The sequence below is a fragment of the Rhipicephalus microplus genome, chromosome 3 (genome assembly GCF_043290135.1).
Source record: "Rhipicephalus microplus isolate Deutch F79 chromosome 3, USDA_Rmic, whole genome shotgun sequence".
NCBI classification, from domain to species: Eukaryota; Metazoa; Arthropoda; class Arachnida; order Ixodida; family Ixodidae; genus Rhipicephalus; species Rhipicephalus microplus.
The window spans coordinates 72,192,245-72,218,738 of record NC_134702.1 but is presented as its reverse complement, the minus strand read 5'-3'; the positions used below and the strand labels follow the sequence as shown (position 1 = coordinate 72,218,738).

The 26,494-nt window shown below is 44.4% G+C and overlaps 1 protein-coding gene across 1 annotated transcript; it reads left to right on the top strand.

Annotated features, from left to right (window-relative positions):
- Positions 1-1,218: 1,218 nt before the first annotated feature.
- On the top strand, positions 1,219-17,445 carry LOC119160960 (uncharacterized). Its single transcript, XM_075889810.1, has 6 exons — positions 1,219-1,444; positions 4,730-4,914; positions 7,285-7,478; positions 10,643-10,728; positions 11,942-12,065; positions 16,966-17,445. Exons 1-6 carry the CDS (start codon positions 1,323-1,325, stop codon positions 17,068-17,070), a joined length of 816 nt encoding a protein of 271 aa, XP_075745925.1. The 5' UTR covers positions 1,219-1,322; the 3' UTR covers positions 17,071-17,445.
- The last annotated feature ends 9,049 nt before the right edge of the window (positions 17,446-26,494 follow it).

The following is a 26,494-nucleotide window of genomic DNA, read 5'->3' as shown; positions in this document are numbered from 1 at the left end:
TAATTGGTACCACACTCTTGAAGCTGCGGTAAAAAAGCTTGTCGCTGACGCAGTGACAGCGTCGGGAGCAGCCGCATTGAATGCTTTTTTTAAGTAAACACGAGCCACTTTAGAACGCCGCACCACCTTTGATGGCATCTGTGACCTGTATGTACACTCTGGTGGCAGCCCTTTCTCTGGAAGACCAGCTATGGATGTGGTCGCTGCACTGATAGTAGCAGTCGTGGGTTAGTGGCCGTGAATAAAATCTACCAGTCTCCCCCCCCCCCCCTTTTTTTTTTGTTCCGTCTTGGTGTACGAACAGGCGCTTTTCGCTGATGCTCGCGCGAGTTCCAGTATGGTACCTGCAATAGAATTCCAGTATATTCTAGGCACCATATAGTGACTTAGATTCCAGAAAAAAAAAAAGGCTGCTGTTTTTGTAACCATATATGAGTTGCGAAATCATAGGCTCCATGTATCAAAATTCGAACATGACGTCGGCCCATTTAGTGGCAATAGCAGATTGTCACACTTTCTTCATTAAAAAAATGTCGGGTGAGTTGGTGCTCAAGTGTGCTGAATCTGGCGCTGCGCCGTGCTCCCTACTGGGCAGCAGAAAATAGGTGCCTCCTTCGTGCTCTAACCACTACCACCAGTTTGCTGAACATGTTACTTTGATTCAATGGTGGAAACGTGAAAAAGGACAGAGGAGCTCCTGTTTCTCTTGATGCCCTGTCCTTTTTAGTGTTGTCCGCATTGCGCGAGAAGTAGCATGGCGTGTTCGTGCGGTGAACGTGTTCTTTTTATTGTTCGATTTTCATTTTTATTGCACAGCAACCATCGCCGCTCTATTTCGTTGACTGCACAGCGTAATGAATGGTGCAGTGAAGTCGGGAGTTTACGAGATTTATTTGAAGGGCCCAAAAATTACATTTCGGCAGAATACTAGGCGATAAGGGGCGATGGAAGCGGGATAAGCAGCGTTCATCATTGGTACATTATGCACCGGCCCACCCAAGCACCTGCGTCTTTCTTCAAAACTAAAATAAAGTGCATTGTTCAACTTATTTAGGCACATAATTTTAAGTGCTATTTGTAAGACAATTCAATTTCACGTTTTATATAAAAAAGTGTGTTTTCTTCACATGAAAGCTTTTAGAAGTGTTGCTTTACATAGCAGCTGAGTGGAAGAAAACAATCTGGCCAACAACAGCAAAACGCCGCGTCGAAGACGATCTCAATCCAAGCCAGGCCAATCTGTTTTAATGTGGCTGTTGCATTTTCGGTTCAAAAGGACCTTGCACGACTTCTTGAAAATTTTGGGCTTGTAGTTTTTCGAAATGTTTGCTTTGATGCCTTTTTTGGGCAGCGCTATATTCGCATTGACCTTGGGCCTCGAATTTACTGCCGCCGACGAGAAATGCTTGATCGACGGCTACTACAACTACGAAAGTTTGTTCAAGTAAGTGATACAACTTATCTGAATTATGTGATTTGTTTCGTCTCGTCGTACAGCTGGACACACAATTGTCTTCTCGTTCTCGACAATGCAACGCCCGCTCGAAGTGTCCGCGTATGTTGTTTCCGCTTGTTTGAAGAGCGGGTAGTGGCGTCAGCGTAGATAAAAATTTCGCCTGCAAGCTGTTTTGTCTGGTGGGCGGGTTTGTTAGACGTGTGCCGGCTTTGCATTCAACCTTGCGTTGCATTTGACTGCGGGCCTTGTCGAAATATTTTGACAATTGAGCAACACCGCGTGTTTCTTTTGAATCATGAAATGTGTCAAACGCGCTTTATTTCATAGTTTTTGTACAATTGCGTTGAACGTATACAGTATCGTCGGCCTCCATTCATCGCATCGTGACCGCGATGTGTCAGGCTGTTTACGACTCATGTGTGTTCTGTCTGACAAATGAAGAGATAAGATATAAGGTGTGTCGAGACATTGACAGGTGGTACAATCTCTTCGAGTTAATCCCATTTTGCTCCTAACTGTGAGACCGCCGGGGCCCGAAACGACGATTCTTTGGAAAGTCATAATCTGATTATCTGTTTTATCTTCGTGTCAGCGGACCGCTTCCACTGAAGGCAGGGGTCTCAGGCTAGCTTCTCTTTATTTTGACGAAAGATAAAAAATGTTTCAAGTCTTAGTAATTTTTTGCTTTACTTTACTCCTCTCTCCTCCTCGTCCTTTCCTCTATCTATTCCTTCTTCCCGGAAAAGTAGGCAGGCGGTGTCTTTCTAGATGGCACTTGTGAGTCTGTTTTCTCCTTCTTTCCTGTGCCCTGTGTGTTCAAAATAATAATAATAATAATAATAATAATAATAATAATAATAATAATAATAATAATAATAATAACGACGATGATAAAACCTGCTACCCCACAGACTTATGTGGGCAGCTGAAATGGTGAATTAGCTTAGGAAACGTTCGAGAGAAAATCTCGTCTGCATGACTATCAGATAAATTTTAAAGCTCCAATGTCAACGCACAAGAATTTCTCAAAGGAATGTTCACTGTTCAGAGTTTAGCATAACTTCGTTATATCGAACCCAGGACCAACATATTCCCAGTGCCGTCACTCTACCATATAAAGCTTGTATAATCTGACCAGCAAGCAGGAACCAATGTTGTCCCATGCCAGAATAACGTCATTGTCAATTTCTTGCTCTGAAGATCAACAGAAATCGCCACTTACGTTGGAAAAGGAAGTTTTTTTTACGTTTTTGACAGCATGAACATAGTGCTTTTACCATGGCATATACTTGCATGCATTTCATCATTTCTTGTTTTTTTTTAATTAAATTGTATATCTTGCTTTTATTTTCATAGAGAATGCCGAAAATTGATAAACCCCGAGAGTAAATCCACTGAATCATAAAAATTTGGAAAAAGGTTCTGTGATTGATTGATAGTTAATTCAAAAATATTATAAGTGGTTCTTAGCCAGCGGTATATCTGTGGCCCTACTACATTACTCACTTCTATTTTTTTTTTTTTCAAGTAAGTTTCTCTTCCAGCTTTGACTAGACCGCCCAACATAGCTAGAGGTGAACTTAATCAAAAACTCAGTACATGTACACTGACCACTGCAAGTGTGCAGACTGTTGTGCTCATTGGTTAGGAGTGACTTTTGAGACAACAACACTGGACGGACAAAAACAGGACTGATGAAGACTTATGCCAAATTTCTACAGGCACTTTTATTTTCAGAAGGAACCGTATTTACAGACATAGCACACACACACACAAAAGGTTGTCGCTATTTGCAACCAACAGTGTCAAGACAGCAAATTTCATTTTCGCTCGGCGAACCTAACTCTTTTGCTATGGCAAGCATTCTTGAGGTCTCGTTCTACGCGCAGAGTAGCCCACCGGTGGGTAGGCAGCATTTCGTCCGTGTGCGCCATGACCCACCGGTGGGCTGTGGCATCTTACACCAGCAAAAATTTCTTCTGATTATTTATAACCTGTTGCAGCAAGAATCGTACCTCTGGGTTCATGTTTAAGTTATTGCATCAGCAAGCAGATGCATGCTCGTAATATCGCGGCCGCATAAGAGAAGCACAGGTGGTGACCCATCGATGACCCCCGCCGCAGTGAACTCGTTAGTGGGCTGCTAATGCAATGTAGCACTGGCTTCTGAAATAAAGCTTGCCTCTACAGTTTATCGTATATGCTTATCTGCGTCTCTTTATGTGATGGAACAATCTCTGAACATTGGTTCACGTCTGCAGTCATCACAGTGCACATAAGTTGGCACTTTTAATCTTCATATTTTTGTCCTTATTTCTTCAGTACTATAGTTTCAGTATTGGCAAACATCTGTGGGCAAGATAATACATATCAGTGTCATAAAGGGGATACGAGCAGGTTGGTTGTCATGTGTTCTTTTTCATGTGAGTAGTTCGTTAGTTCTATCTGTATATCTATCTCACTTGTTTTGGGTAGATGCAGCAACATGAAGTAGAACAACTGTAGATAACACAGAAAGCTAAGTTTCATCCACTCTTAGTGAGGGAATGGTTGTACAATAAGAAAAAATAAAAGTAGCAAGTAACACTCACACTTGTTAACGAAGTATATACATAATAAACCAAATACTATTTTGCAGAATTAATAACTGACAGTTCAGTCTATCCACTTGGTATCTTTTAATATTCAGAATTGCAAGACCTAATTGCAACTTATGTAATAGAATGTCTGGTAGGTGAATTGTGATTGCTATATTTGTGGCTGCACGCAGTATGATCCTCCAACCTTTTGTAGCACACTTAATTTTTTTCTTTTTATGATAATGCTTTGAGTGACTTCTGAGGTATAGTGGCTAGAAAGGTCCTGCTGTAAACCTCTCAGGGTTTACAGCACGACAATGTTGGTCATTAGTCATTGTGTGACCTAATTAAAGGATGAAAATGAAATTGATATATATAAGTGTGTATTCATATGGACTCTAGGCCACCATATTTCGAGCCACCACCGTTGTAAGCAATTTCTCACTAATGAACGTGGCGATTTGACTTCAAAGTTTCAGCTTGTAACACGCCTAAATGATTGTATATATTAGCCAAATGTGTTGCAGTGCTGCCATTTTATGGATGTTTGTGCAGCTATGATAGCTGGAGAATGCCGCTATTCCTAACGTGTTCTGATTTTCATCACAGTTGCTAGTGCAACTTTATGCTGTTTTGAGTTATCGAACACAGTGCCATTGACATGGACGTTGTCTTTTCTTTTGCCGGTTAATAGATCTGTGTGGAGAGCAGAAATAAAGGGGCACTGCTTAAGGCCGACAAGCACCGATTGTTCCTGGTACTTTCAATTCTGCAATGAGGTGCCCGTGAATCCCTGTGGCATCGGGCACGCATGCGAAGTCAATACCAGTGGTTTGGATCCACTCTCCATAGGAACCTTCCAGAAAATACTTCCTCTGGGTAAGATTTTGTGTGTTTAAACAAAACAATGTTAGCTAAGGATAGCACTGCTATGTTTAATAAAGGTAAACATTGAATGAAGCCTTGCTGCAACTTTGCAAAGGAAGCACTACTCCTCCTCTACTGTGACATCTAGCCTATGATGATCTATTAAAGCTTTTACTTCACATGTGTAAAATCTTTTTAATTTTGTAGGTGAACTGAGCCTCCATGCAAGATACCTTGTAGCATTTCATGTACACTTTTATTCTGATAAACCAAGGTGTGTTGCTACATTTCACCTTCTACTGAATAGCATTGTACATAACACTTTCCCAGTGGGCTCAGTATGTGACAAAAGTGGTCACATTTTTATGGCACACACACTTTTCTCAAAACTGGCTTAGTCCTGCATTATTATGTATTGGTTTAATTACTTAACATTTGGGAACTTGCATGACGTGACTTCGTGGTCACTGTGTATGTGGCTTGCAGTTCTCAGTTAGCGAGCTCCTTAGCGTACTTTGGGTAATTCTATAAGTTCCCAGGCCGACTTTAAAGCTCAGAGAGTTCAAAATAGCCACCTCAGGCACACATCGACACCTATTAGAATTCCTTCATGAGAGTTTCAACAGGTTCGGTTCCTGCTAGCGGCTAGTCATCTTTTTGTCCCCCTTACTTTCTTCACATTTACGTCACAATTACTACAAAAAACACTCCCCATACGTTCCTTGGGTTTCGTGTCTGTTAGTTCTAGTTAGGTTGGGTTTCACAAAGAAATAAGAGCCTCTAAGATTCCCCTTCTTTCGTTCATTCTCGGATACTACTTTTAGAGGGCATAACATGTTAATTCGGGGGTGTGAAAAATGAAAAGAATATAATGAAAAGTGGCCGAGTTGACTTATTTCTGTCCCCATTAAACGATGGTCAAGCCAAAAACTTGTGGAATTACCTGTAGATCATAGAGTCTGTTTAGTTTTGGCCGCCAAAGCCACAGCACCGACATATGATGGGTAACGTAGCAGAGGGCTCTTGCCAAGTTGGGCGATAGTTCTGAGCTACTATATGGTGAAATCTAGCTTGTGTTAAGTTCAAGAATGAAGTGTGTGCCAAAAGATGCACTGAAAAGTACAAACTGTTGGAAGTCACTCTGGCTCCCTCCATTGCGGGGTTCTTTTTAGCAAGATGAAACTTTGACAGGAATTTCTGAATGTACTCTTACTTATAAAAACTCTTCAAACAAGAGCGTGGACTTGATTTAGGTATTTTCTTGTGCTTTAAATACTGAATCAGTGTAGTCACTGAAAAGCCCTCTCACTTCTTGTTCACATGCGTCACAGTTCAAGCCGGGTGAGTGTTTGGATGTTCTCATATTTCATTAAAGTTTTGTGGAATTGTCTTTGTTCCCTTAGAGTGACTACTTTTTCTTCCACTATTTCGTTTGTTTGTACCCTCAGTGCCTTGCTTCATGTTCTACCTCTGTGCATGCCGGAGGCTGTGCTGTGTAGCACTCGCAGAAGTGATGGAGCAGCAGAACTAATATGCCATATGCGTAAGCGCAACCACAACAGTATGCAGCCACAGAAGCTTACATGTGTTACAGTGCCATGCACTAATAAAGGGAACTCGTGAATAGACAGCTTACACTCTCCTTGAAGTCTAGCTGCGACTGCTGCCGCTGGCCACGTCAGTGCAATGTACAGGTGTGTAGGAAGGTGGCAGCATTACCACAAGTTCTGCTACCAGACCAGGCTATCTAAAATACTTTGGGAGGTTTAAACAGGATCAACTAAACACATAGATATTTATTTACATTTTCTGTGTGAAGAGCCACTATTGGTGAAAATTGAGTCTTGTACATCATGAGTTGAGCCGGCAAAATCAAAATATTTCTAGATCAGCTAGAGGCATACCCATATTGCGACACATTTTCAAATGTACATTCTGATCATCCTTCACGAAACAGCCCAATGTAGTGTCACTCAGTTCTGTTAATCGATGATCAAGTATAAGGTTTATTCAGCCAAACCTAAATGACATCGCAAGAAAATTCACCCAATGTTTTTAATATGTTATAATTAAAGTCATGATGAAGTCATTTTGCAATCATTGGAATATAATATAACCATGTCTTTCAGCAAAAAGTGACAAATGTTTTTTTTTTAAGGACACAGTATCGTTGTGCAACATTAATCTTTTTAAGTTTATCACTTTGCTGGTTTTCCCAGTGTCTGCAAATATAGTAGCCAGTGTTCTTCCTCTCTTGTGTCACAGCTAAAGCCCGTCTCGCATGATTTGTACATTGGCCATTCTTATCGAGTTGATGGCCGGTACACTTTCATGCAACAAAACCTTCAAACTCACTCTCACTCTTGTCTACTGATGTTCCAGACCGCTCAAGCTTCGCAGTAAGGTTTGAAGAGCCCGTCCAAGGCAGCCTGGTCAACATAACCAAATGCAAGGATAAGAAAATCACGGTCAATATGATATTTCGTTGCGACGTGGAAAGGAACATTGTCGTCGGGCCAGGAGCCGAGCTAACAAAGATTAATTACACTCCACTCATCATTTCTACAGACTGCGAGGTAGGTCATTGCTGTTTGCTGAGTATACTGGTTGTCATTTACGTTCATGTGCTTTCTGAGTATTACAAGGTTAAAGCATTGCGGCCTATGCTTTCTCAAGCTGTCACAATAATGTGTATTGATGCTGCACCAGTCATTTAGTTGTCTAGAGAGGCATAGGAATGTGATGGTAATCCTTGAGCCTGTACTTTGCTAGTGACAATTGTATGTTGACAACAGTCATTTTTGCTTGTAATTATAATTTATTGATTTGTGTTGGATTGGATAGTCAGCATGTTTGCAGAAGTGTACAGCAGTTTCATAAAAAGCAAAGAGGGCTGTTCTGTTTAGTAGCCGTTTTTTCAGGCAAACATGTAAATTGTAGTTCAGTAGTAGAGAGAGAATTTCTTGATTTCATGCCTGTAGAAGCGTTGACAGCAGAACTGAGAATTAAGCTACACTGCTGGAAGCTAGACTGCTCAACTGGAATACCGTATTTTCACGCATATAACCCGCCCCTGCATATAATCTGCACCCCCACTTTCAGCTCGCCGAGAAAGAAAAAAGTCTTTGCGTATTGCCCGCACATTTGATATAAGGAAAATTTTGTACAAAGGCTACTGCTCAAGCAGAATACGCTGTCTGCAAGGCCAGTCACAATTCCCTCATTGTCATTGCTCTCACTAGGGCTGTTACTTGAGCTGCAGTCCTCCCTGTTAGGAACAAGGTCATCTTTGGTTTCATCCATGTCGTTTGTGAGGCAGAATTTTTAAAAACTTTTACGCACCATCTCACCTGGAATGGCCTTCTTTGTTTTGACAATCCACTTGCAGAATAGGGCAATATCAGGCCTTTGAACGCGTCCTGCCGGCATCAATTCATAGAGGCCTTCGGCCATCCAATTGGCATTATAGCACTTGACATGTGCTTTGAAGGGCTTGTTAACACATCTAGAGGCTGCAACATTGGCATCATTTCACCAGGTGTATAAGGACTAAGTCGGTGCCATTGAGCGAAAGGCGGTCCTTCACTTCCTTAGTTGTGTGGCCGCGTAACGAGTCAAGAACGAGCTTGGACTTTCGTGTGAGCATCGCACCGGGCCTTTTCTCCCATATCGTCTTGACCCAGGTTACGAACAAGGCACTGTTCACCCACACGTTCTCTTTTGCACGCACCATCACACTGGCAGGCAAAGGAATCTTTCGAAAAGATTTCCTTTTCAGGATGACGCTCGGTCGCAGTTTCGTGCCCTCGGCAAAGCAAAACTGTGCAGTGCAGTTGCGTGATCCCACTGGTCAGCAAGCTCACCAAACTGCTGCCAATCTTCTAAATCATTGTGTCGAACGGCATTTGAAAATAAACAGGAGCTTCATCCGCATTGCCAATTTGCGAGAAAATGTAATCATGCTGCTTTCTCAAGCCAATGAAACATTTCTAGTACTCGAGCAGCTTCTCCTCGTAAGAAACTGGCAAGCGTTGACATATTGTAGGCTGCTGTCTAATTGAGAGCTCTTGGCGCTCCACAAAGAGGTGCAGCCATCTGCGGCTTGCACAGAAGCCGTGAGGTAGGCCTAGCTCCATCGACAGTTGCCGTGCTTCAACTTGCAACTTCGGCCATCATGCTAGATACGGCGTGACTCTAGCTTTGCACATCTTCGATGAACTTCACTAGTCGCACTTCCAACTCAGGGTAGGTGCCAGTCTTGGGGCCATAAAATGATCTACAGGTGCGGTGCGTCACTTGTAGGCTGTCTTTCGTCTTTCTCCACAGTTGCGCACAAGACTCCTGCACATCGTGCAGTCTGTCCCGCTTTGCCATTTCCTAATTCCTTGGCGACGGCGATGATCTTAAGCATTTGCTGGGTGGTTAAGGACTGCCGCCGGACGCTACTCGTGGTGACAGAACAGATCGACTTAAGCTTCGCAAACAGGTCGAGATGTAGTTTACCTCGCTGTGAAGTAGTACCAGTGACATAAAGAGAGCTTGCACTCGACGACAACTTGTTCTTGACAGCTCTGTGAAAGTAACAGAACTGAAATGCATGCCTGCTACCGGGCCAAAAAGTAGTACTCAAATTTGCCGATATCTAATTTGTTTTGCTTAAATAAATACTGCTTTATTTATCATGGAACCAAAACGATTATGGAAAGTTGTAGTTGATATACCAGTATTCTTCACTTTGCAGAAATACTGTCCCTTTCTTCCTACTTTTTAGACAGCGCCACCTTTTCGGCAAGCCCTTTTCCAAAGTAAACATGTCGTCCGGGATGTAGGGGCATGAGGAGGGTGGTGGAGGGTCGCTGTGCAGCTGCAAACATCCCAAAAAATATACTCGTAATGTGGCAGGTTTACGCTGAACAATCGAATTGTTTCTCCCCAAATGTTTTTCTAAATGCTTCAACGATGCAAGCAAGCCAATCGTCCGCCAGGTGCCGTACTACTTGTGGAGCAACACGAATTTGCAGAAACTGCCTCCGTTTCCTTCACTACACTGTCAAGGGCTTCACGGCACAACATGAATTACTGTGAAGCATCACTACAAGAAAAACCTCACGTATTATTCGCACCACCACTTTGCCACCAAAATTTCCGTGTTTCTGGTACAGGTTATATACGCAAAATACAGTATGCATGCATTCTGTGGCATAGGCATGCTAATTGTCTATTTTGACTCTAAAACAATACGAAAAAATGGAGACCGAAAAAGGATAGTCAGGACCGAACGCTGACTATCAACATTGTGTTTATTTGTAAAAACACACAGATATATGCTTTTGCGAAAGAGGAGGGGAACGAGGCTCTTGGAAATATGTATGCAACTCTTTTTATTCAGAACATGAACAGCTCAATGGTACAGATAGTCAACATCTTTGTCGGTAAACGCTATTGGTGTTGAGTTGACACATGGTGACGCAACGCTATGCATGTTGAAGGCTTCATAAACCTCTCACGTTTCAGCTATCATAAACCTCTTATGCTAGCTGAAAGCGATTCGCATCGGTGTTGAGCATGTGTAATGAACTGACAGCATTACTTAGAGCCAATATTTCGGGTGTCTGTAGATTGGCTGCTAGGACAGTTTTAGCAAACTGCGAGCATCACCACAGAGAGGCTGTCACTTTTTCTGCCTAGCCATATTCTCCTGTTTCATTTTTTTTCTTCTTTTTGCTCAAAACTCTTGCAGCGCAACCTCACAGTCCCATTTTCGGGTGCCTGTACCCCAGAGGCGCCCACTGATGGTCTCAGTGCTGGATCCGTTTTACTAATCCTGTAAGTGACGTCAATCTATGTATTTGTCATTTTGGGATAAATTATTTATGAGAACAAATGGACAAACATTCCAAAGAAAGTGTAAGGGATGTTTAGCAATTGTAATGTACATGTTAAGAAAGAGAAGGCGACATAAAGATAACTTGTCACCGGCAAGAACCGAACCTATGACCTTTGCATAATGCATCCTATGCTCTACCAACTGATCTACGACGGCGGTAATTCCTCCATCCACTTGATTAGTATGTGGATTTAAGCGTTATAGTGTCAATTCACATTGCCAATAGCCATTATGGTGAGTGTGGAAGAATCACTTTTGCTTAATGGCATTATATAGCAGGGAAATCTTATTACAAGCTGGCAGCTGTACTTTGGTCACACCGGTTTCAAAAAGCCCATGTCAAGCTCTGTGTTCTTGAGATATCAGCTTTTTGTGATCATTCAAGACAGGCATTACTTTTAGTGTATTGAAATGCATTAACTAGTTAATAGTAAGTTATTTACTTCAGCAAGCAACGTATTCTTGTTTGTGAGGGTTTAATACTGTATAAAACCTTGAGCTGGTGTCGCATTGCGAGTATAATCATCTCGTGAGGTATTTTGTTCACGGTCTTTATTGCTTACTATTTCAATGCTCCTTTGCTCATCATATGGCTGTTTTTGACACAAATACATTCAGATTTGCCCACAACCTGTTCCCATAAATTATGAAACAAACTCTGAGGAACCGTTGCCATTATCTTGCTGCTTCACACTACCAATCGTTCATAAAATTTCCTTAAGTATTTCACTAAAGAAAAGGGCAGTTGTCAACATAGGCATAGACCTGTGTTGCACTACATTTAGGAGACGGCTGGAGCACTGGTGTAGCTCAGGGGGGTGGGGAGCGAGTGCCCTTTTTGCAGTCCCCTGCTTATGCCCATGTTTGTCAACTGTCGACACTAAAAATTGCAGTTATCAGTCGTTAAAATAAGTTTCTGAAAGGTAGGTGTTGTAGCCGACACCTTTAGATGAAAACATTCGCAAGCTCCTTCATTTTGACCTCTGCCCCAGTTGTAAGTCAACAAAGCGGTGAGCACTTCATATTGTGCAGTTGTATTCACTCGTTTTATGTTTCATCAAAATGAACGTAAAACAAACTAGCCCTGCTGACAAACCTTACACATGATGCAGTTGCTTTGCCCCGTCAATGATGTCGCTGTGTATACCGCAGGTTCTTCATCGCTCTCCTGGTGTACCTGGTCGGCGGTATCCTGATCAACCACAACAACGGGGCCCGTGGCTGGGAGATGGTGCCCCACCACCAGTTCTGGAGCGAGCTGCCTGGACTCTGCGTGGTGTGTTTCTCGCTCGTTGAGGACTCCATCTGCATGGCCTGCCTTCCGCAGTCCGTCAGGGACTCCGCGCTAATCTAGGACTGAATGCTCAGAGACCCAAACATATTTTTAGGGGGAAATTTGATATCTCGCTGGCACACAACCCTTTCGGGACCAAGCTAACAGGGGCCACAATAGTACAGCTGAGCCCCTTAATTAGAGACATTCACCAGGGAATGACTCTTATCTGTTATACGAAATGTCTCTTGTAAGCAGGGTAACACGTGTAAGTTTTATCAACCCGTATTTTACTGTAGGTGCACTGGTGTCTTTTATACCTACTACATAGGTGTCTGTTACAAAGGGTTCTTACTGTACATGCTTAGCACCGACAATGCGCAAGCAAACATTTACATGCACTGCGTCTAGTCCACAAGCATTTTCACTTTTCCAAACTTCACTGGTCATTGAGTCCAGTATACATGTAACTACGTTGACCGGAGTTTAAGCCCAGCGCTATTCTTCAAGCTATGTATCGCTGCCACGAAGTAGTCATTGGATTGAAATGCTTGGGCTGAGAACAGCCTTTTTTCAGGTCACAAAAGAACACCTGATTTATTCACAAACATTGTAATGTTGGCTTGTTACGCTGCCTTGGAATATGGGCATTACGTCATCAGAATGAGCACACAAGTTTAGGGGGGGAACACACACGTGCAGACTTCCTTCATTCTTGCTTTATTTGCACTGTACTAGCATATGTCTTGGCATGTTCAACTGTGGTTGCATTTATCGCACACTGAAAGCGTTGGCACAACGTAGCTACACAGAATTCTCGTAAAGAGGAAGGATCTCCGACTACCGTAGCTTTACTGCGCAAATGTCTGCCTTTAATTCAAAGAATGCTTGTTGGACTGCTCATTTTATGGTCTGTAGATTGACCTCAGGGTCCTTTGTGATATTCATTCTGCCAAAGCTCTTTATCCGAACATTACCTGCCAAAGAATGTTGGTAGGCTCTCGGTCTCAGCATAGGTGCTAGCGTTTATTCAGCCACTGCAATAGTGTTCAGATTTAATCTCGATATTTATCATTGTTTTCTGATGACACTCAAGATTTTATATACACTCACTTACCTCACTTCTTGCATTGATCTCACCACCAGTAGCTTTTTAAATATCTTTAGATATATATATTTTTTAATACTTACCGCCACAATTGGCTCCAAAAGCATGCTTTGAAAGTTCACAGAGGGTGTTCATACGGGCCCTCTAAAGGCGTAGCCTGTATTTTTTTACACTGTGGTTTAGCATTTTTCTTTGTTCTATGCATGTCTAGTATGAAAATTATCTCAAGCTTTGCGCATCAGGTGACGCTTCCTTTTCGTGCGTGAATGTCTCATGCTTTTCTTGTCACTTTGCTACTTGTGGAACTAGTACGAATCTTTTATTTACTTGTGCCATAAGCTACTTAAGAAGCGCAATTTTTCCCGGAGCCATCTGTTCAAGGAAAAAAAAAAAAACCGTAGTACAAAGACAGACTCACTTCACTGACGTATGCAGCAATTGATCACATCTGTAGACATTCATGTTACTGTATACGAAACAAGTAATCACTCTCCGCATTACAATGACTATCGTCCCCAGAAACTGGAGGAAAAATGCCAGTAGTTCGTACGTCATATCTGGCTCTGGCACTCCAATCTAACTACTATTATGTAAATTTTCTGGTATTTTTTCTCGTGTCTTTTGTTTCAAGCTAAGTTTTGGACTGTTTTTTTTTTAACCCTTGAGTATGGACATAGTACATCTTAGTGGTGATAATGCATGTAAATTTCCAAACAGTGTAATGGCATTCATGGGCATTTTCTGGGTGGCATTGACAGATTGGTAGCACGCAAAGTGCATTTCCTCTGTAATTTAATAACACAGCTCTACCAGGTGTCAAACTGTTGCCTCTTTGTGGGGAAAACGAAGCTGTATACTTGCTTGGAACACATTTCTGCAGTTTTCACCAAGCAACACAACTTACTCCCAAGGTGCTCTTCAGATATCGGGCCAAGGTGATTACTTTGCGCAACGAAATGAACGGCAGCGAAGCTTGGTGATTACTAATGTGCTAGTGTCCTTTCTTAATGGCACTCGTTTTGCTATTGGCATTTTTTTAACACTGCCATCAGTCTATTTCCCGTAGGGCGTTTATCGGTGTAGTTATGCAAGGGCTACAATGGCAAAGACTGCGATCCATCTAACCTTCACTTGTACAGTTTTTTTTTAAAGGCAGCTGTGTTGATCAGCAGCGACATTTACTATAGTTACTCATGCAGCTTGGATATCTTCATTTTTGTCATCGCGCATATTTTCAAAGCCACCTACTCCTACGCAAACTTCGCTTCTTGTGTGTTATCCAGCGTTAGTGAAGCTATGAGGTTCGGCCGCTACAGCTTATTGTCAGTCATGTTCGGTCGCATTGGTTATATTTTGTGGTCGCAATCTCGTAGAACGCTAGAGTATCAGAAAAGTGTATCCTGATCGCTGAGAGACACATTTTCTCGGAAGTGTGTGCCCTCGTGCAGCTCCATCTGTCACATGCACTTTCACCTTTATGTACGCCCAACATAAAAAGTGAATTTATCGGCTGTTTTGATTTGTGGTGTGGAGCTTGGCCAGTGGCCTTGCTAATTTCGTCTTCCAGGTCGTGGCAATATGTTAAGAAAGTAGCTTTTACCAATCCATTCAGTGGCTAAATAACGTGCGATTGTGCATGGAAAGTCTTTGTCACTGTGTAACAGACAACTTTCTGGATAGAGGACAGATACCTTGAGGGTCGTTTTATATTGTCGCTCTTCGGTTAAAAAGTCTTTTAGAGCTTCTTTTTATAATTTGGTTTTCATAGAGCCATAAACTCTTCTATTTCAAATAATAAATGTTTTTTTTTTTTCTTATCCAAGTATAAAGCCAACCCATTCAAAGATTTGTTCTGTTTAGGCTATTTACATTCGCTTAGGTTTCACCATAATGGGTCGCGTTAGCACATTTGTGTTCAGATAAGTATTGTAGGCAGAAATTAAGTGCATATTATGGCCACATGCTAGAGCTCAATTGCATTGTATTAATATATGCATATCACCTTTACCTGATTTCTATTACTGTCTGGCTATTGCTATACTGTCTAGTAATTAGCCTTTGGTGCTAGCATGTTTCATCAGTATAAAACATTTTCATGAGCTCACATTAGTGGCAGCTGTACAATATCGAACCAAGTGCTTTATAACATCATATCACAGTCATAGCACAGACTTTGTGGTAGCATTCCCTCCTGAGAAATTCCTCTGTTAAGGAAGTATTTGCTCTGTATACGAAACATTCATTACGTGGTCATATCGAGAAACATTATTGGTTTACATTATGCTAGATAATTAACTAATACCCGTGTTGTCTATACTACCACTGAGGTTTATGTGTGCTGCACCTTCCCACATAATGTACCAGCATCATTTTTTCTTAGTGTGTTTGAAAAGATGTGGAATGTTTTGAGTCTTTCAAGGTGTTCTTAGTACCTCAATTCAACTTTTAAATTGTTCCCAGATTTTCTTTCATCTATTAATGCAAGTAGCAGTATTTACAATGTGTAATCATGTTATATTGCTTTTTTAAAATAAAATTTAAGAATGAAAGCTGGTATCACAGTGTCTTTCTTTTTGTGGGAAGCTGCAGAGACCGAAAATAAGCTAAGCCCTTTGCACTTTAAATGTAAGCATTCACTAAGGTGTAGGGTCGAAAAGCTTCGTTTATCGCAAATGTGTATTCTAAATTACTGTAAGAGTCTCACACTTCTATTTAAGTATACTATATTTTGGCAAGTGTTCTGTTGAGTTTGTGAGGTCCTAATAATGTCACCTTACTGCGAGCTGGCAGCTGACCACTGACCAATACTCCCTTGTTTAAATTACTTGGATGTTTTTCCATGGCCTGTAGGCTACTACTGCAATCGGATGGCTGCAACTACTGCAGAGTGGCAAATTTTTATTTGATGATAGCTGGCAAGATTCTCCTGTAGCAGAGTGACTATGTTGTGAAGTTTCCCTTTTCATTCTAATGTTATTAGCTTCCACACTAAGAAAAGCCCATTCCGCTTTTTCCGCCCATTCCAACGAAGTCAGGACTGACCTATTGTTTTTACAAAAGCTCTGGTATTCCCACGAACGAAATTGTGCCAGCTGTCTCTGATGTTTTCACAATTAATAAACTGCTGACTGAAATCTTTTGTGCCGTATGTCAGTCATACACATTTAAAATTTTCTGTTATCCTAATCTTTGAGTAGTCATGCATTGACACTGTGGTAAAAGCTTCAGTATAAAAGGCTTGCCTTTTACCATAAAAACAGCTTCAGGTATTTACATTTTATACTAAACAGCTGTATCTTGAGCCTTTTTACTATATATTAATTTTATTTTAGAGGAATGGATGGGATTTATTTGTTAATGTAGTTTAAGATGAGAGTTACTACCCCCCTACCCTCAGAATTTACAGCACTGTATGCATGTGGTGCATAAACAGGTAGATGGGGGAGTGAAGCACATGCACATACAAACTTTCCCCCTAGAAAATACATATTTTCTGTGCCTGTGCTCCTTGCACATATACTGGCATATCATGCATGCTAAAAAAAAAACTATAAACAGTAGCAAAGTTACTGGAACTCTTCATGGCAGCACCAGTATGTCTTGTACCTTCAAACTATGGCAAAAGAAACTAACCAGTTTCTTTTGATGATGGAATAGTTTGTATGGAAATCATGGAGTTCATATGACGTTTTGATGGAATAGTTTGTACGAAAGAAACTAACCAGTTTCTTCTGATGCAGACTTGAAATGCTGAGCTCATGGCTTTTCTGATGTTCTTTCCAATCTTGGCTGCAGGATGGCTGTGTGTTTTTTGTCAAGTACATCACCTGCCAAGGTGGCCCGGTGAACTACGGTTTGACTGGAGGAGGCGGGGGACCGAGGAGCTATGACAACATCTGAGCATCTGCTCACTCCATTTGAGAAGACAAAGGAAGGAAATCATTCAAACAGATTGTCCGTGCACAGGTGTAGGGGGTGTCAGGTGATACCAACTTGTGTTCCCCAGTGCGATGATGGTCATGGTTGCGAGACGTCCAGTCCACACACCTCTGCAGGCTCACCCGTGATATTGTTTGTGCCTTGTTTTTTCAATCCAAGCACCACGCACCAACTCATCTCGCAGCGTACGTACGAATTCACACACAAATATAGCGTGTGAACTGAGAAACCTTGTTCGATGGCGCAATGTGCATGTTTAGAGTTCTTCGGCATTGCATGGAGCACTGGAATAATGTTACATTATTTAATCAAATATATTTTAGTGAATCTCACCTATGTGGCCCTGTGAAATTAAGTGCCTTGCCACACGTAGATTTCTTCTTTTTAATACACAAGTATTTGCGGTAGTATACACAGTAGCATTTTGTATAATTGCATTTTTGATAGACTCGTTTTTGTAAGCATCCTCGTGATGAATTCAAGTTGTGCAATACTGTTTGTTGTTGTTGTGTTTGCTTGTGCATGCATATACTGTTTTTTTATACAATTGTTTTGGTGTGTGGTAACTGCAATGCTTGGCTGCACGGGATTCTCGGAAGACGGTCCATCAAGTAACTCTGATGCAGTCAAGCTGGTTCCTAGATCTTGTCAAGCTGTGTGCCATCCGGTGTAGTGTTATTTGGTAGTGACAAGAAATTAAAAAAAATTGTTGCGTTACTTAAACTGCAATTTTTTGTACAAATCACCTTTTGGTGTTCCATAGTTACAGCATGGTGCGTCCATGTCAAGTGAATAACAGCGTGAGAAAAATGAGCTAATGCACATTATTTACAAGACATTTAAAAATAAAAGTTAAATTTGTGATTCTCTTATTGTCTTAAAGCATTATATTCAAAAGCTGCGATTGCACTTCAAAGATCAGTGTTGATATCGCTGCCAGTAGTGATGTATTGAACGAGTATCTACGGTAAGTTTTAGAGTTATTGCCCAAGTGCATTGAAATTCGAATTTGCATAGTGTTCCGACTGGTAAACATGGGGTCATGTGCACCCTGAAAAACGGATCTCACTCGAGCGCAAACGCTTGCTGTCTGAATGCTGGCATTTTAACAGGCCACCGCATTTTTAGAATCTTCAAGACCAACTATCTTTGCGTGGGAGAACGTGCAATGCATGAAAATCTTTTTGCGCCGTTCGATGGCACTTCCTGCTTATGTATGTACAAGCAGTAAAGCCTACCAGAAAGTAACGTCGCCGGCGCCGCCATATGCGTGCGTATTCACACCGAAGGCGAGGCGGCCGAAAGCGGCAAAACTGAAAGCGGGAAAAAAACCTCCTCTCCAGGCGGCATAAGCGGGCGGAAAAGAAGGCGGTCGCTCCCGGAGCAATTTTTCGCCGGCCGCTGAGGCTCGCCGCTTAGCGGCAGCCAATCAGAACGCCACGCGGCGGAGGCGCGGTGGTGCACGTTTGGTGCATGTTTGGTGCATGTTTGGTGCGCGAGATGCCCGTCTCCGCGGCCAGCCGATGGATGGCGTGTGGTCTAAACAGGTGCGTACACTCTTCGCTTCGAATAGCCCGCTTTGCCGTGCTGCCTTCGGTCTGAATAATCCTCGAGCCAACGTCGAGTGGCGCCACTGCTCTTATCCGAACTGGGAATGGCCGCGGCCTTCCTTTATGAGGTCCTTCTATTTCGCGTGCTCCTTTCGCCACAACACTGCCACTGCGGCTTTCGAGTTTGAATCTGTGGTGCGTCACATTATTATAGCAGCTGAATGAGCAGCGCATTCGCGCCCGTGCCCTTGCCGCTGCCTAATTGACCCGGCGACGAACCGCCTTCGCCGGCGGGGTCTATCCTTCGTAACGCGTGGCTCGGCCGTGCGTCTAAACTTTAGCTTATTTCCTTAAGCGGGGAGGGTTTTGATGTATTACCGCAGCACATAATCGCCGTAGCGCCAAGTTGCTTCCTACGTTTTTCTGCCCCTGAAAAGGTGATCTCTCCTAATTTTCTGCAAATAAAGTTCAAGTCACTGCCTTTCAAGTGTGAGCATACAGCGCTCAGAAAGCATCCTTCGCACTTGGACTTTGTGCGGAAAGCGACGGCGACAGAGGAAGCTTGCCTGGAATGCCAGTTTTACCAAAACACGTTGCGGGCCTAGTTCGTGATACATAATTAATATAATGTAGCGCTGCACTTACCGAGGACAGGACAGAGAAGAACATGCACATACCCGCCTATGGCAGCACTTGCAGAAACTGAACCGCGGTTTGATAAAATAAGAATCCTAAGCGGAAGTGAAGCCACATTAACTCAAAGACTGCCAGAAGCATTTTTCATCTTACCTAGAATAGTAATAAATAATAAACTAATAAAACTGGTCCAATACAACAATTGGAAGGTAGGTTCGTAGATTTCTCGAGGCTATCTAGTTCGGCAGGCTTGCTCGCAAGCGCAAACTTAAAACCTCCTTTGCAACGCATAATTATCTCGTGACTAAAACTAATTTATCGATTATATCATGGTCCCTTCCGCGTATCATGTTCCCATTACATGGGAGACTCGCCTAACACTCGGTGCGACTTAACCATTCTAAAACAATCGACCAACCTCCTAGCTATGCTAATGCTCATGGTTTATTTTTTTTTTCCCTGAGCTATTCCCCACTGGGACAGATTAGGCAATAATATTGTGTGTTGTAACACTAGTCAGTCATTCATGAACTAAGTATAGTGTGCCCGATTTGAATTATAAGTTGTTGACAGCGTATCTATTTACTTGTTATATAGTGTATGCATTTTGTTTTCATTGTTTTTGTATATTTTCTTATTCCCATTCCTGCATGGACCGTGAACGGCCTGTATGTTCAAATAAAAAAATAACAGCCTATCTACGGGCTGAATGATGGTGAGTGGGGCGAAGCGTCCGTACGTCTGTGCATCTGTCCGCCCGGACGGACAAGCGGAAGCATGAACGAACCAATGGAGCACGAACGAACAGATCGACGCTTCGCCCCACTCATCATCATTCACTCCGTGGATATGCTGTGAAAACCGCTAACGCTATTATTCCCTAGGATTGACATATACCCACAACGCCATCTATTGAGCAACTCATAAACTAGAGGTGGCTACTTACTATTAGTCTACTACAACTTCTACTACTACAGAGGATGATGATGATGAAAAACATTTATTGTAAAAGAGAGAGGTACGGGGCCAAAGCATGACCCTGCTACATGGTCGGCGTCCTTAGTCCGGGACACCGCATGACGAGGCCCCTACTCGCGCCCGTCTCACCAGAGCCCGTTGAGACTCTAGTGATGAGCTGTCGAGGAGGGCAGTCTCCCGTGCCTCTCGGGAAGGGGTAGGGGAAGGGGGTAGGTGGGGATTTTTCGGACATGCCCATACCATGTGGAAGATATCACACGTCTCCCCACAGTGTGGGCACCGCCCATCTGTGTTCGCATCGAAATGCTTTAGGATTGCAGGACAGAGTAGAGTACCTGTCTACAGGCGCCTTAGAGTTCGCTCTTCCGCCTTACTCAGCCCCTTTGCAGGAGCCGGGTAAAGGCGGTGAGTGTCACGATAATAGGTGAGAATTTCTTTGAACCGCAGAAGCGGTGTATTGGCCTCCGAGTCATAAGAGCCAAGGTGAGGAGCCCGGTGGGTAAGCGCTCGGGCGGCCGCGTCAGCGGCCTCATTACCTCGTAGGCCCTGATGGCCAGGAGCCCATACGATGCGTTTCGGGGCTGGATCAGCGAGAGCCCGTTTTAGAATTTGGCTGGCTAGGGGGGATATCTCTCCTACCAAGTAATGAGTACATGCTTTCCTGGAGTCCGTGATGATAACTTTCGAGTTGGGGTCCGCAGCAGCAAGCGCTATCGCGGCTTCCTCAGCGCGCTCTGGATTTTGTGCTCGGAACGAGAGCCCATTGACATGCTTTTCCCGGTGAACTACAGAGGCCGTGTAAAATCCCGTGGGCGAAGGCCCTGCTATATCTACGTAGAATACACCAGGTCGGGAGCCGTGTTGCTTCTCAAGCGTCCGAGCCCGCGCCTGTCTTCTGCTTTCGTGCGTGTGCTTATCCATGTTACTGGGGAGTGGAGCGACCGAGAGCATATGCCGCCACAGTTCCGGAATACGCTCCGCCTCCTCTGCAGTGCAAGTGTGCTGTATATGTAAGCGGTTTAGCAGGCGGCGCCCGGGAGCCGTCTGCACGAGCCGCGTATACTGATTCATAAGGTGGGCCTCCCGCAACTCCTGGTAGGAGTTGAGCACACCTAACGCCCTCAGTTTGGCGTTGGAAGTGGCCACCGGGAGATCCAGAGCTCGTTTAGTAGCCTTACGAATGATGGCATCTATTCTTTCGTCTTCTTGCTTGTTAGTGCGAAGGTATAGGACGGCGTAAAGGATTCGGCTAGTCACGAAGGCATGTGCGAGCCGAAGCGCGTCTCTGCCCCGCAGACCACCCCGCTTGTTGGAAACGCGGTGGATCATGCGCCCTACCTGTTCGCCTATTCTCTTGAGTTTCGCTATAGTGAAGTCCGGTCTGAGTCTGTGGTGAATGAACAGGCCCAGAATTCGGAGCTCCTCCACCTCTCTGATGGGAACCCCAGACAGGGAGATGTGTATGGCTGACTTATCTCTTGGATTCGTTCTAACGTGCAGAAGCTCTGATTTGTTTGGAGCACATTGGAGTCCACAATCGTTGGCATACGCCTCGACTATGGATGCGGCCTGCTGAAGGCGTTCCTGCATTTCACCAAGGCTCCCTTCAGTGGTCCAGATTGTAATATCGTCGGCATATACTGCGTGTTGTGTGCCTTCCACCCTGGCCAATTCGCTTGAAAGGCGCATCATAGCAATGTTGAAAAGAAGTGGTGATAACACTGCTCCCTGTGGGGTTCCCCGTGTTCCCATAATGTACGGGCCATATTCCTCGTCCTCGATCCGAAGAAGTGCCTGGCGTTTAGAGAGAAAATCTCTGACATATGTAAATGCCTTAGCCCCGCAATCAGTGGAGCTCAAGTTAGCCAGGATGCTGCTGTGTTTAACATTGTCGAAAGCCCCCTTCAGATCAAGGGCGAGGATGGCTTTATCATTGTGTTGCATACTTATGGGCTGTATGACGGCCCTATGGAGCAGGAGAAGGACGTCCTGTGCAGACATGTGTGGGCGAAACCCAAACATGGTGTCTGCAAAGAAGCCCTTGCCCTCAAGGTATGGGGAGAGGCGATCCCGTACCATCGTCTCCATAAGCTTGCCCGCGCACGAAGTCAGTGATATGGGCCTCAGATTTTCCGTATTCACGGCCTTGCCTGCTTTGGGGTGGAGTATATTGGGCCCTTCATGAAGCACTCGCGGCCGTTTTGCTAGCCCCACATATAACAAATTCGGTGTTATGCGACGTCAATGCATTACGAAGGCATATGACTGGTGCAAACATGATAATCATGACAGTTACCACGCTCATAGAGTGCTGGCAACCGTTTCGCTAGATCAACATATACTAAATTTGGCATCACGTGACGTGAATAGAGGACGAAAGTAAATGAAACATTCAAACAGGATAAGCATGACACGGAAGTCATGTACGGCATAATTTACCTCCACCTCGTAACGTTGTGGTGATTTTAAAGTGGCATATCAACATTTCTCATTCGTGCTTCGCATATCATCGATTCCTACTGTACGTGGGATCTGCCAATTTTCTACACACATTGGCAGTGCTACTGCACGTTGTGCATGGCGCCCACGGGACGGCTTCTTGCTCTCCTATAGTAGAGTAACAGGTACTCTAAATCGTTAAAAACTTTTTCCAAACACACAAGTTGTTTACATTGCTGGATGTGCATATTGCATGCACGGGAATACTTTTGTTTAGACATGGCGCCATGGACCATCCTCTAGCAGACTCGACCGGGCTCATATTCCACATGCTTTAGAGACGTTTGTCTCCGACTTGCGTGTTCCACTTATCCCACCTTCACCTGTGTACATCTCTGACCAACGTCCGATTCTCTTAAAACTAAATATTCCATTTTCTTTTTCGGAGAAACCGTGGCGTCTTGATGTTCGCGTCCTCCAGGACACGTGCTATCGGTCAAACTTGTCCTGTGCAATACGGGTGTCACTCGCTGCGTCAGATTCATTTGATTGGGGTGCGCTTAAAACGCAGTGGCGCCTGCACTGCTCATTTGAAAGGCGTTCACTTCGTCGTCGCGTTTCTGAGGAGCTGGCCGATACTGCGGCGAAGTTACGCACCGCCTTGCGTGCCGAAACGCCATCTCCCCTAAGCTTGGCAACATGAATTACGTGACCGCTTCCACCGTTTGGTTGCCACCTCGTCTCTGGCGGTAGCTGCATGGCATTGTAGGCACAACCCTTGTGCCCACCCTGAGGTGCTACGCTATGCCAGGCAATCGTGTTTTGGGCAGTCACAATCACCTGTTTTTACGAACACGCAGGCACCACCTATACAACCGCTTCTTACGCGTGATTCATCTCTTTTTCTGGCGCATTTTGAAGGGATGTCATGTTCGGCCATGCGAACAAACTGCGATATAATACCGCCTATGCTTAGAGGTTTGCCTCGCGTTCCTCAACAAGCTGCTGATTCTCTGCACGTCCCTCAATCACTCGAAGAGGTAAAGGCAGCTCTCCAATCTATGAAACGGGGGACAGCCCCTGAGCCAGACGGTTTTCTAGTCGAATTTTACTTGTCATTTTGGAATGAGCTTGGTACTGCCTTAACCTCGGTTATCCGGTGATGTTTCGAGGATGGTTCCTTTCCATCAAGTTTTCGAGACGGACGCACATGTGCTTATTCTAAAAGGTGATGCTTCCTCTGTTAATCCTGAAGATTGGAGACCTATCACGCTTCTTAACGTTGAATATAAGATATTCACGACGGTGATCGTTCAACGTTTGAGGGCTCCGTTGAACACCCTGGTGGGTTATCACCCGGCTTCATCTATGCCTGGACGAGAAATGTACAGCTTGTCCTTTACCACCCGTGATATCATAGCCTATATGTCGCGATCTGCTCGTGGTCTCCTTGTGTCTTTGGACCAAGAGAAACCACTTGACCTGCTAGAGCCCGCGTACTTCTTTAACATGCTCACAGCCGTAATTTTCCTGGTACTTTTGTGGAATGAATTAGACATTCCTACTCCGGTATAAAAAGCACACTAGTTCTAGAAGGTGAAGAGAGTGCTGCCTTTTGTATTACACGTGGGGTGTGTCAGAGATGCCCATTGTCTGCTGTTCTATTTGTCCTCGGCCTTGAGCCATTTTTGTATGCTCTAGAAGCGTATTCGCATGTCCCGGATGTTGCGTTTCCGGGCAGCAGTGCCATGAAAGTCACAGCTTCTGCTGACGACATAACCCTCTACCTTTAAGATTAAGATAGTCTTTCACATAGCCTGCGTTTATTTTTTCAGCATGGTGACATTTTATGTGCCGCACTAAACTTCTCTAAATCACGGTATTTGTTCATCGGCTGTCCACACTCCTGACGTAGCTCCACATCTCTTCTTCAGCCGGCTGCGTTTCTTCGCATTTTAGGAATTCTATACTACCACTACGGCGTTTGTAACTCCGTTTGGTCAAACGCCCTCGATAAAGTAAAACAAAAATATGGCAGCATATCCACGGAGTGAATGATGGAGAGTGGGGCGAAGTATCCGTCCGTCCATTCGTGCTTGCTTCCGTCCGTCCATGCGTCCGTCTGTGTGACCGTCCATGCGTCCATCGACCCGTCCATCCGTGCGTATGTTGATGTCTCTGTTCATGCGTCCGCACGTCCGTCCGTGCGTCCGTCCCTGCGTTCGTCCATGCATCCGCCCCTGCGTCCGTCCATGCGTCCATCTGTCCGTGCAGTCATCCATGCGTCCGTCCATGCATCTGTCTGTGTGTCCGTTCGTCCATCTAGTCAACACTCCAAGTACCACCATCTGGCATGTTTTCATTATATATTCCACATATAGAACCACCGCCATCCAGCGGACATTCCGAGGACTAAACGAGAGGTGGCACACGCACACTTTCTTAGGGCTTGCCCTTCGTGTATACTTCCCACTTTTAACCACCTCGAGTTTATGGTATGTACTAGTTCACTGTATTCATGGCACTGTGGCCCAACGCTCGCTAAACCTTTCTCAAACCAAGGAGGTTACGCCAAGCGAGTATAACGTAGCAACCTTTTCTTGTCAGATAGTGCTCAATGTACATGCCAATGGCTGCTAATGGGGAATGAGAGACAGGAGAATTTGGCTTTTAGTTAACGCGCACGCTGCGAATGTTTTATTGTTCAAAAATCTCACGCTAGCTCAAATCTAAAAGATGAACATCCTTCTTCGGACAGCTGTGAAGGAGGCTCTCGGCTTGTCTCCACACGTATTTACACAACGCCTCCTTCAACTTCGTGTCCATAACACCATAACCGAACTCATCGAGGCCCAGCCTAACAGTCGGCTCCAACGGCTCAGGCAGACCCGTCAGGGTTGCGCTATCGTGTCTCGTCTTTGCTACCAGATTCCTAAAAAACCCTCACAAGTACCGCGACATAAACTAGCTTCTACTGTCCGCGCACTCATCAAAGTGCCTCCGATTCCACGCAATATGAATCCCTCCCGCCACGCCGGTCGTCGACGTGCCCGAGTTCAGGCTATGACACGCGTCTTAGGTGATGGTACCAGAGACTTACAAGTCCTTTACACTGATGTGGCACGCTACCGAGAGAAATCAGCCATGTGTTTAGCCGTGACAGACGACGCAGACGCTCTTGTGCCGTCTGCCACACTTCGCACTACAGACAGTGTTCTGACAGAGGAGGGAGCTCTCGCTCTGGCAATTGTTCACGCTACGACACTGTCACATGAGTCCCCTGTCGCTATTGTAACAGATTCACAAGCTGCTCGCCGCGCTTTCACTCAAGGACTTTTGGCTGCACATACACACAATATCTTCTCCTCTGTGTCACCGTCCGCATTTCATCCTGTGCGTATCGTCTGGACTCCTGGACACGCCTCTCTCCATGGTAATGAACGCGTTCATGCGGTGGCCCGAGAGCTGACCGGCCGGGCACCATTGGAAGAGCTGTCCAACCCAGACGACGCATCGACAAAGCCACTGATCTACAACGCTACGCTGGAGTACTACCGACAGATCCATTACACGTATCCTCCCCCTACAGAGGAGGGAACGACCCATGACATAAGGAGCTTCGCCCCAAAGAAATCACACAGAAAGGCGACAGGTGCGTCAGCACCATCTGTATCATCGCAAGCCAGTGAGCTTGAGGTACTAAACAAATTGCGATAACTTATTGCACAAATCCCACCCTATACTTGTTGCGTGCAGGCTTGCCGACGCAGCCACGACTACGA

Coding starts and splice junctions, on each gene's coding strand:
- LOC119160960 (XM_075889810.1), top strand. CDS start 1,323: ATGTTTGCTTTGATGCCTTTTTTGGGCAGCGCTATATTCGCATTGACC. Junction 7,479..10,642: donor TCATTTCTACAGACTGCGAG/GTAGGTCATTGC, acceptor AAACTCTTGCAG/CGCAACCTCACAGTCCCATT. Junction 10,729..11,941: donor GGATCCGTTTTACTAATCCT/GTAAGTGACGTC, acceptor TGTATACCGCAG/GTTCTTCATCGCTCTCCTGG.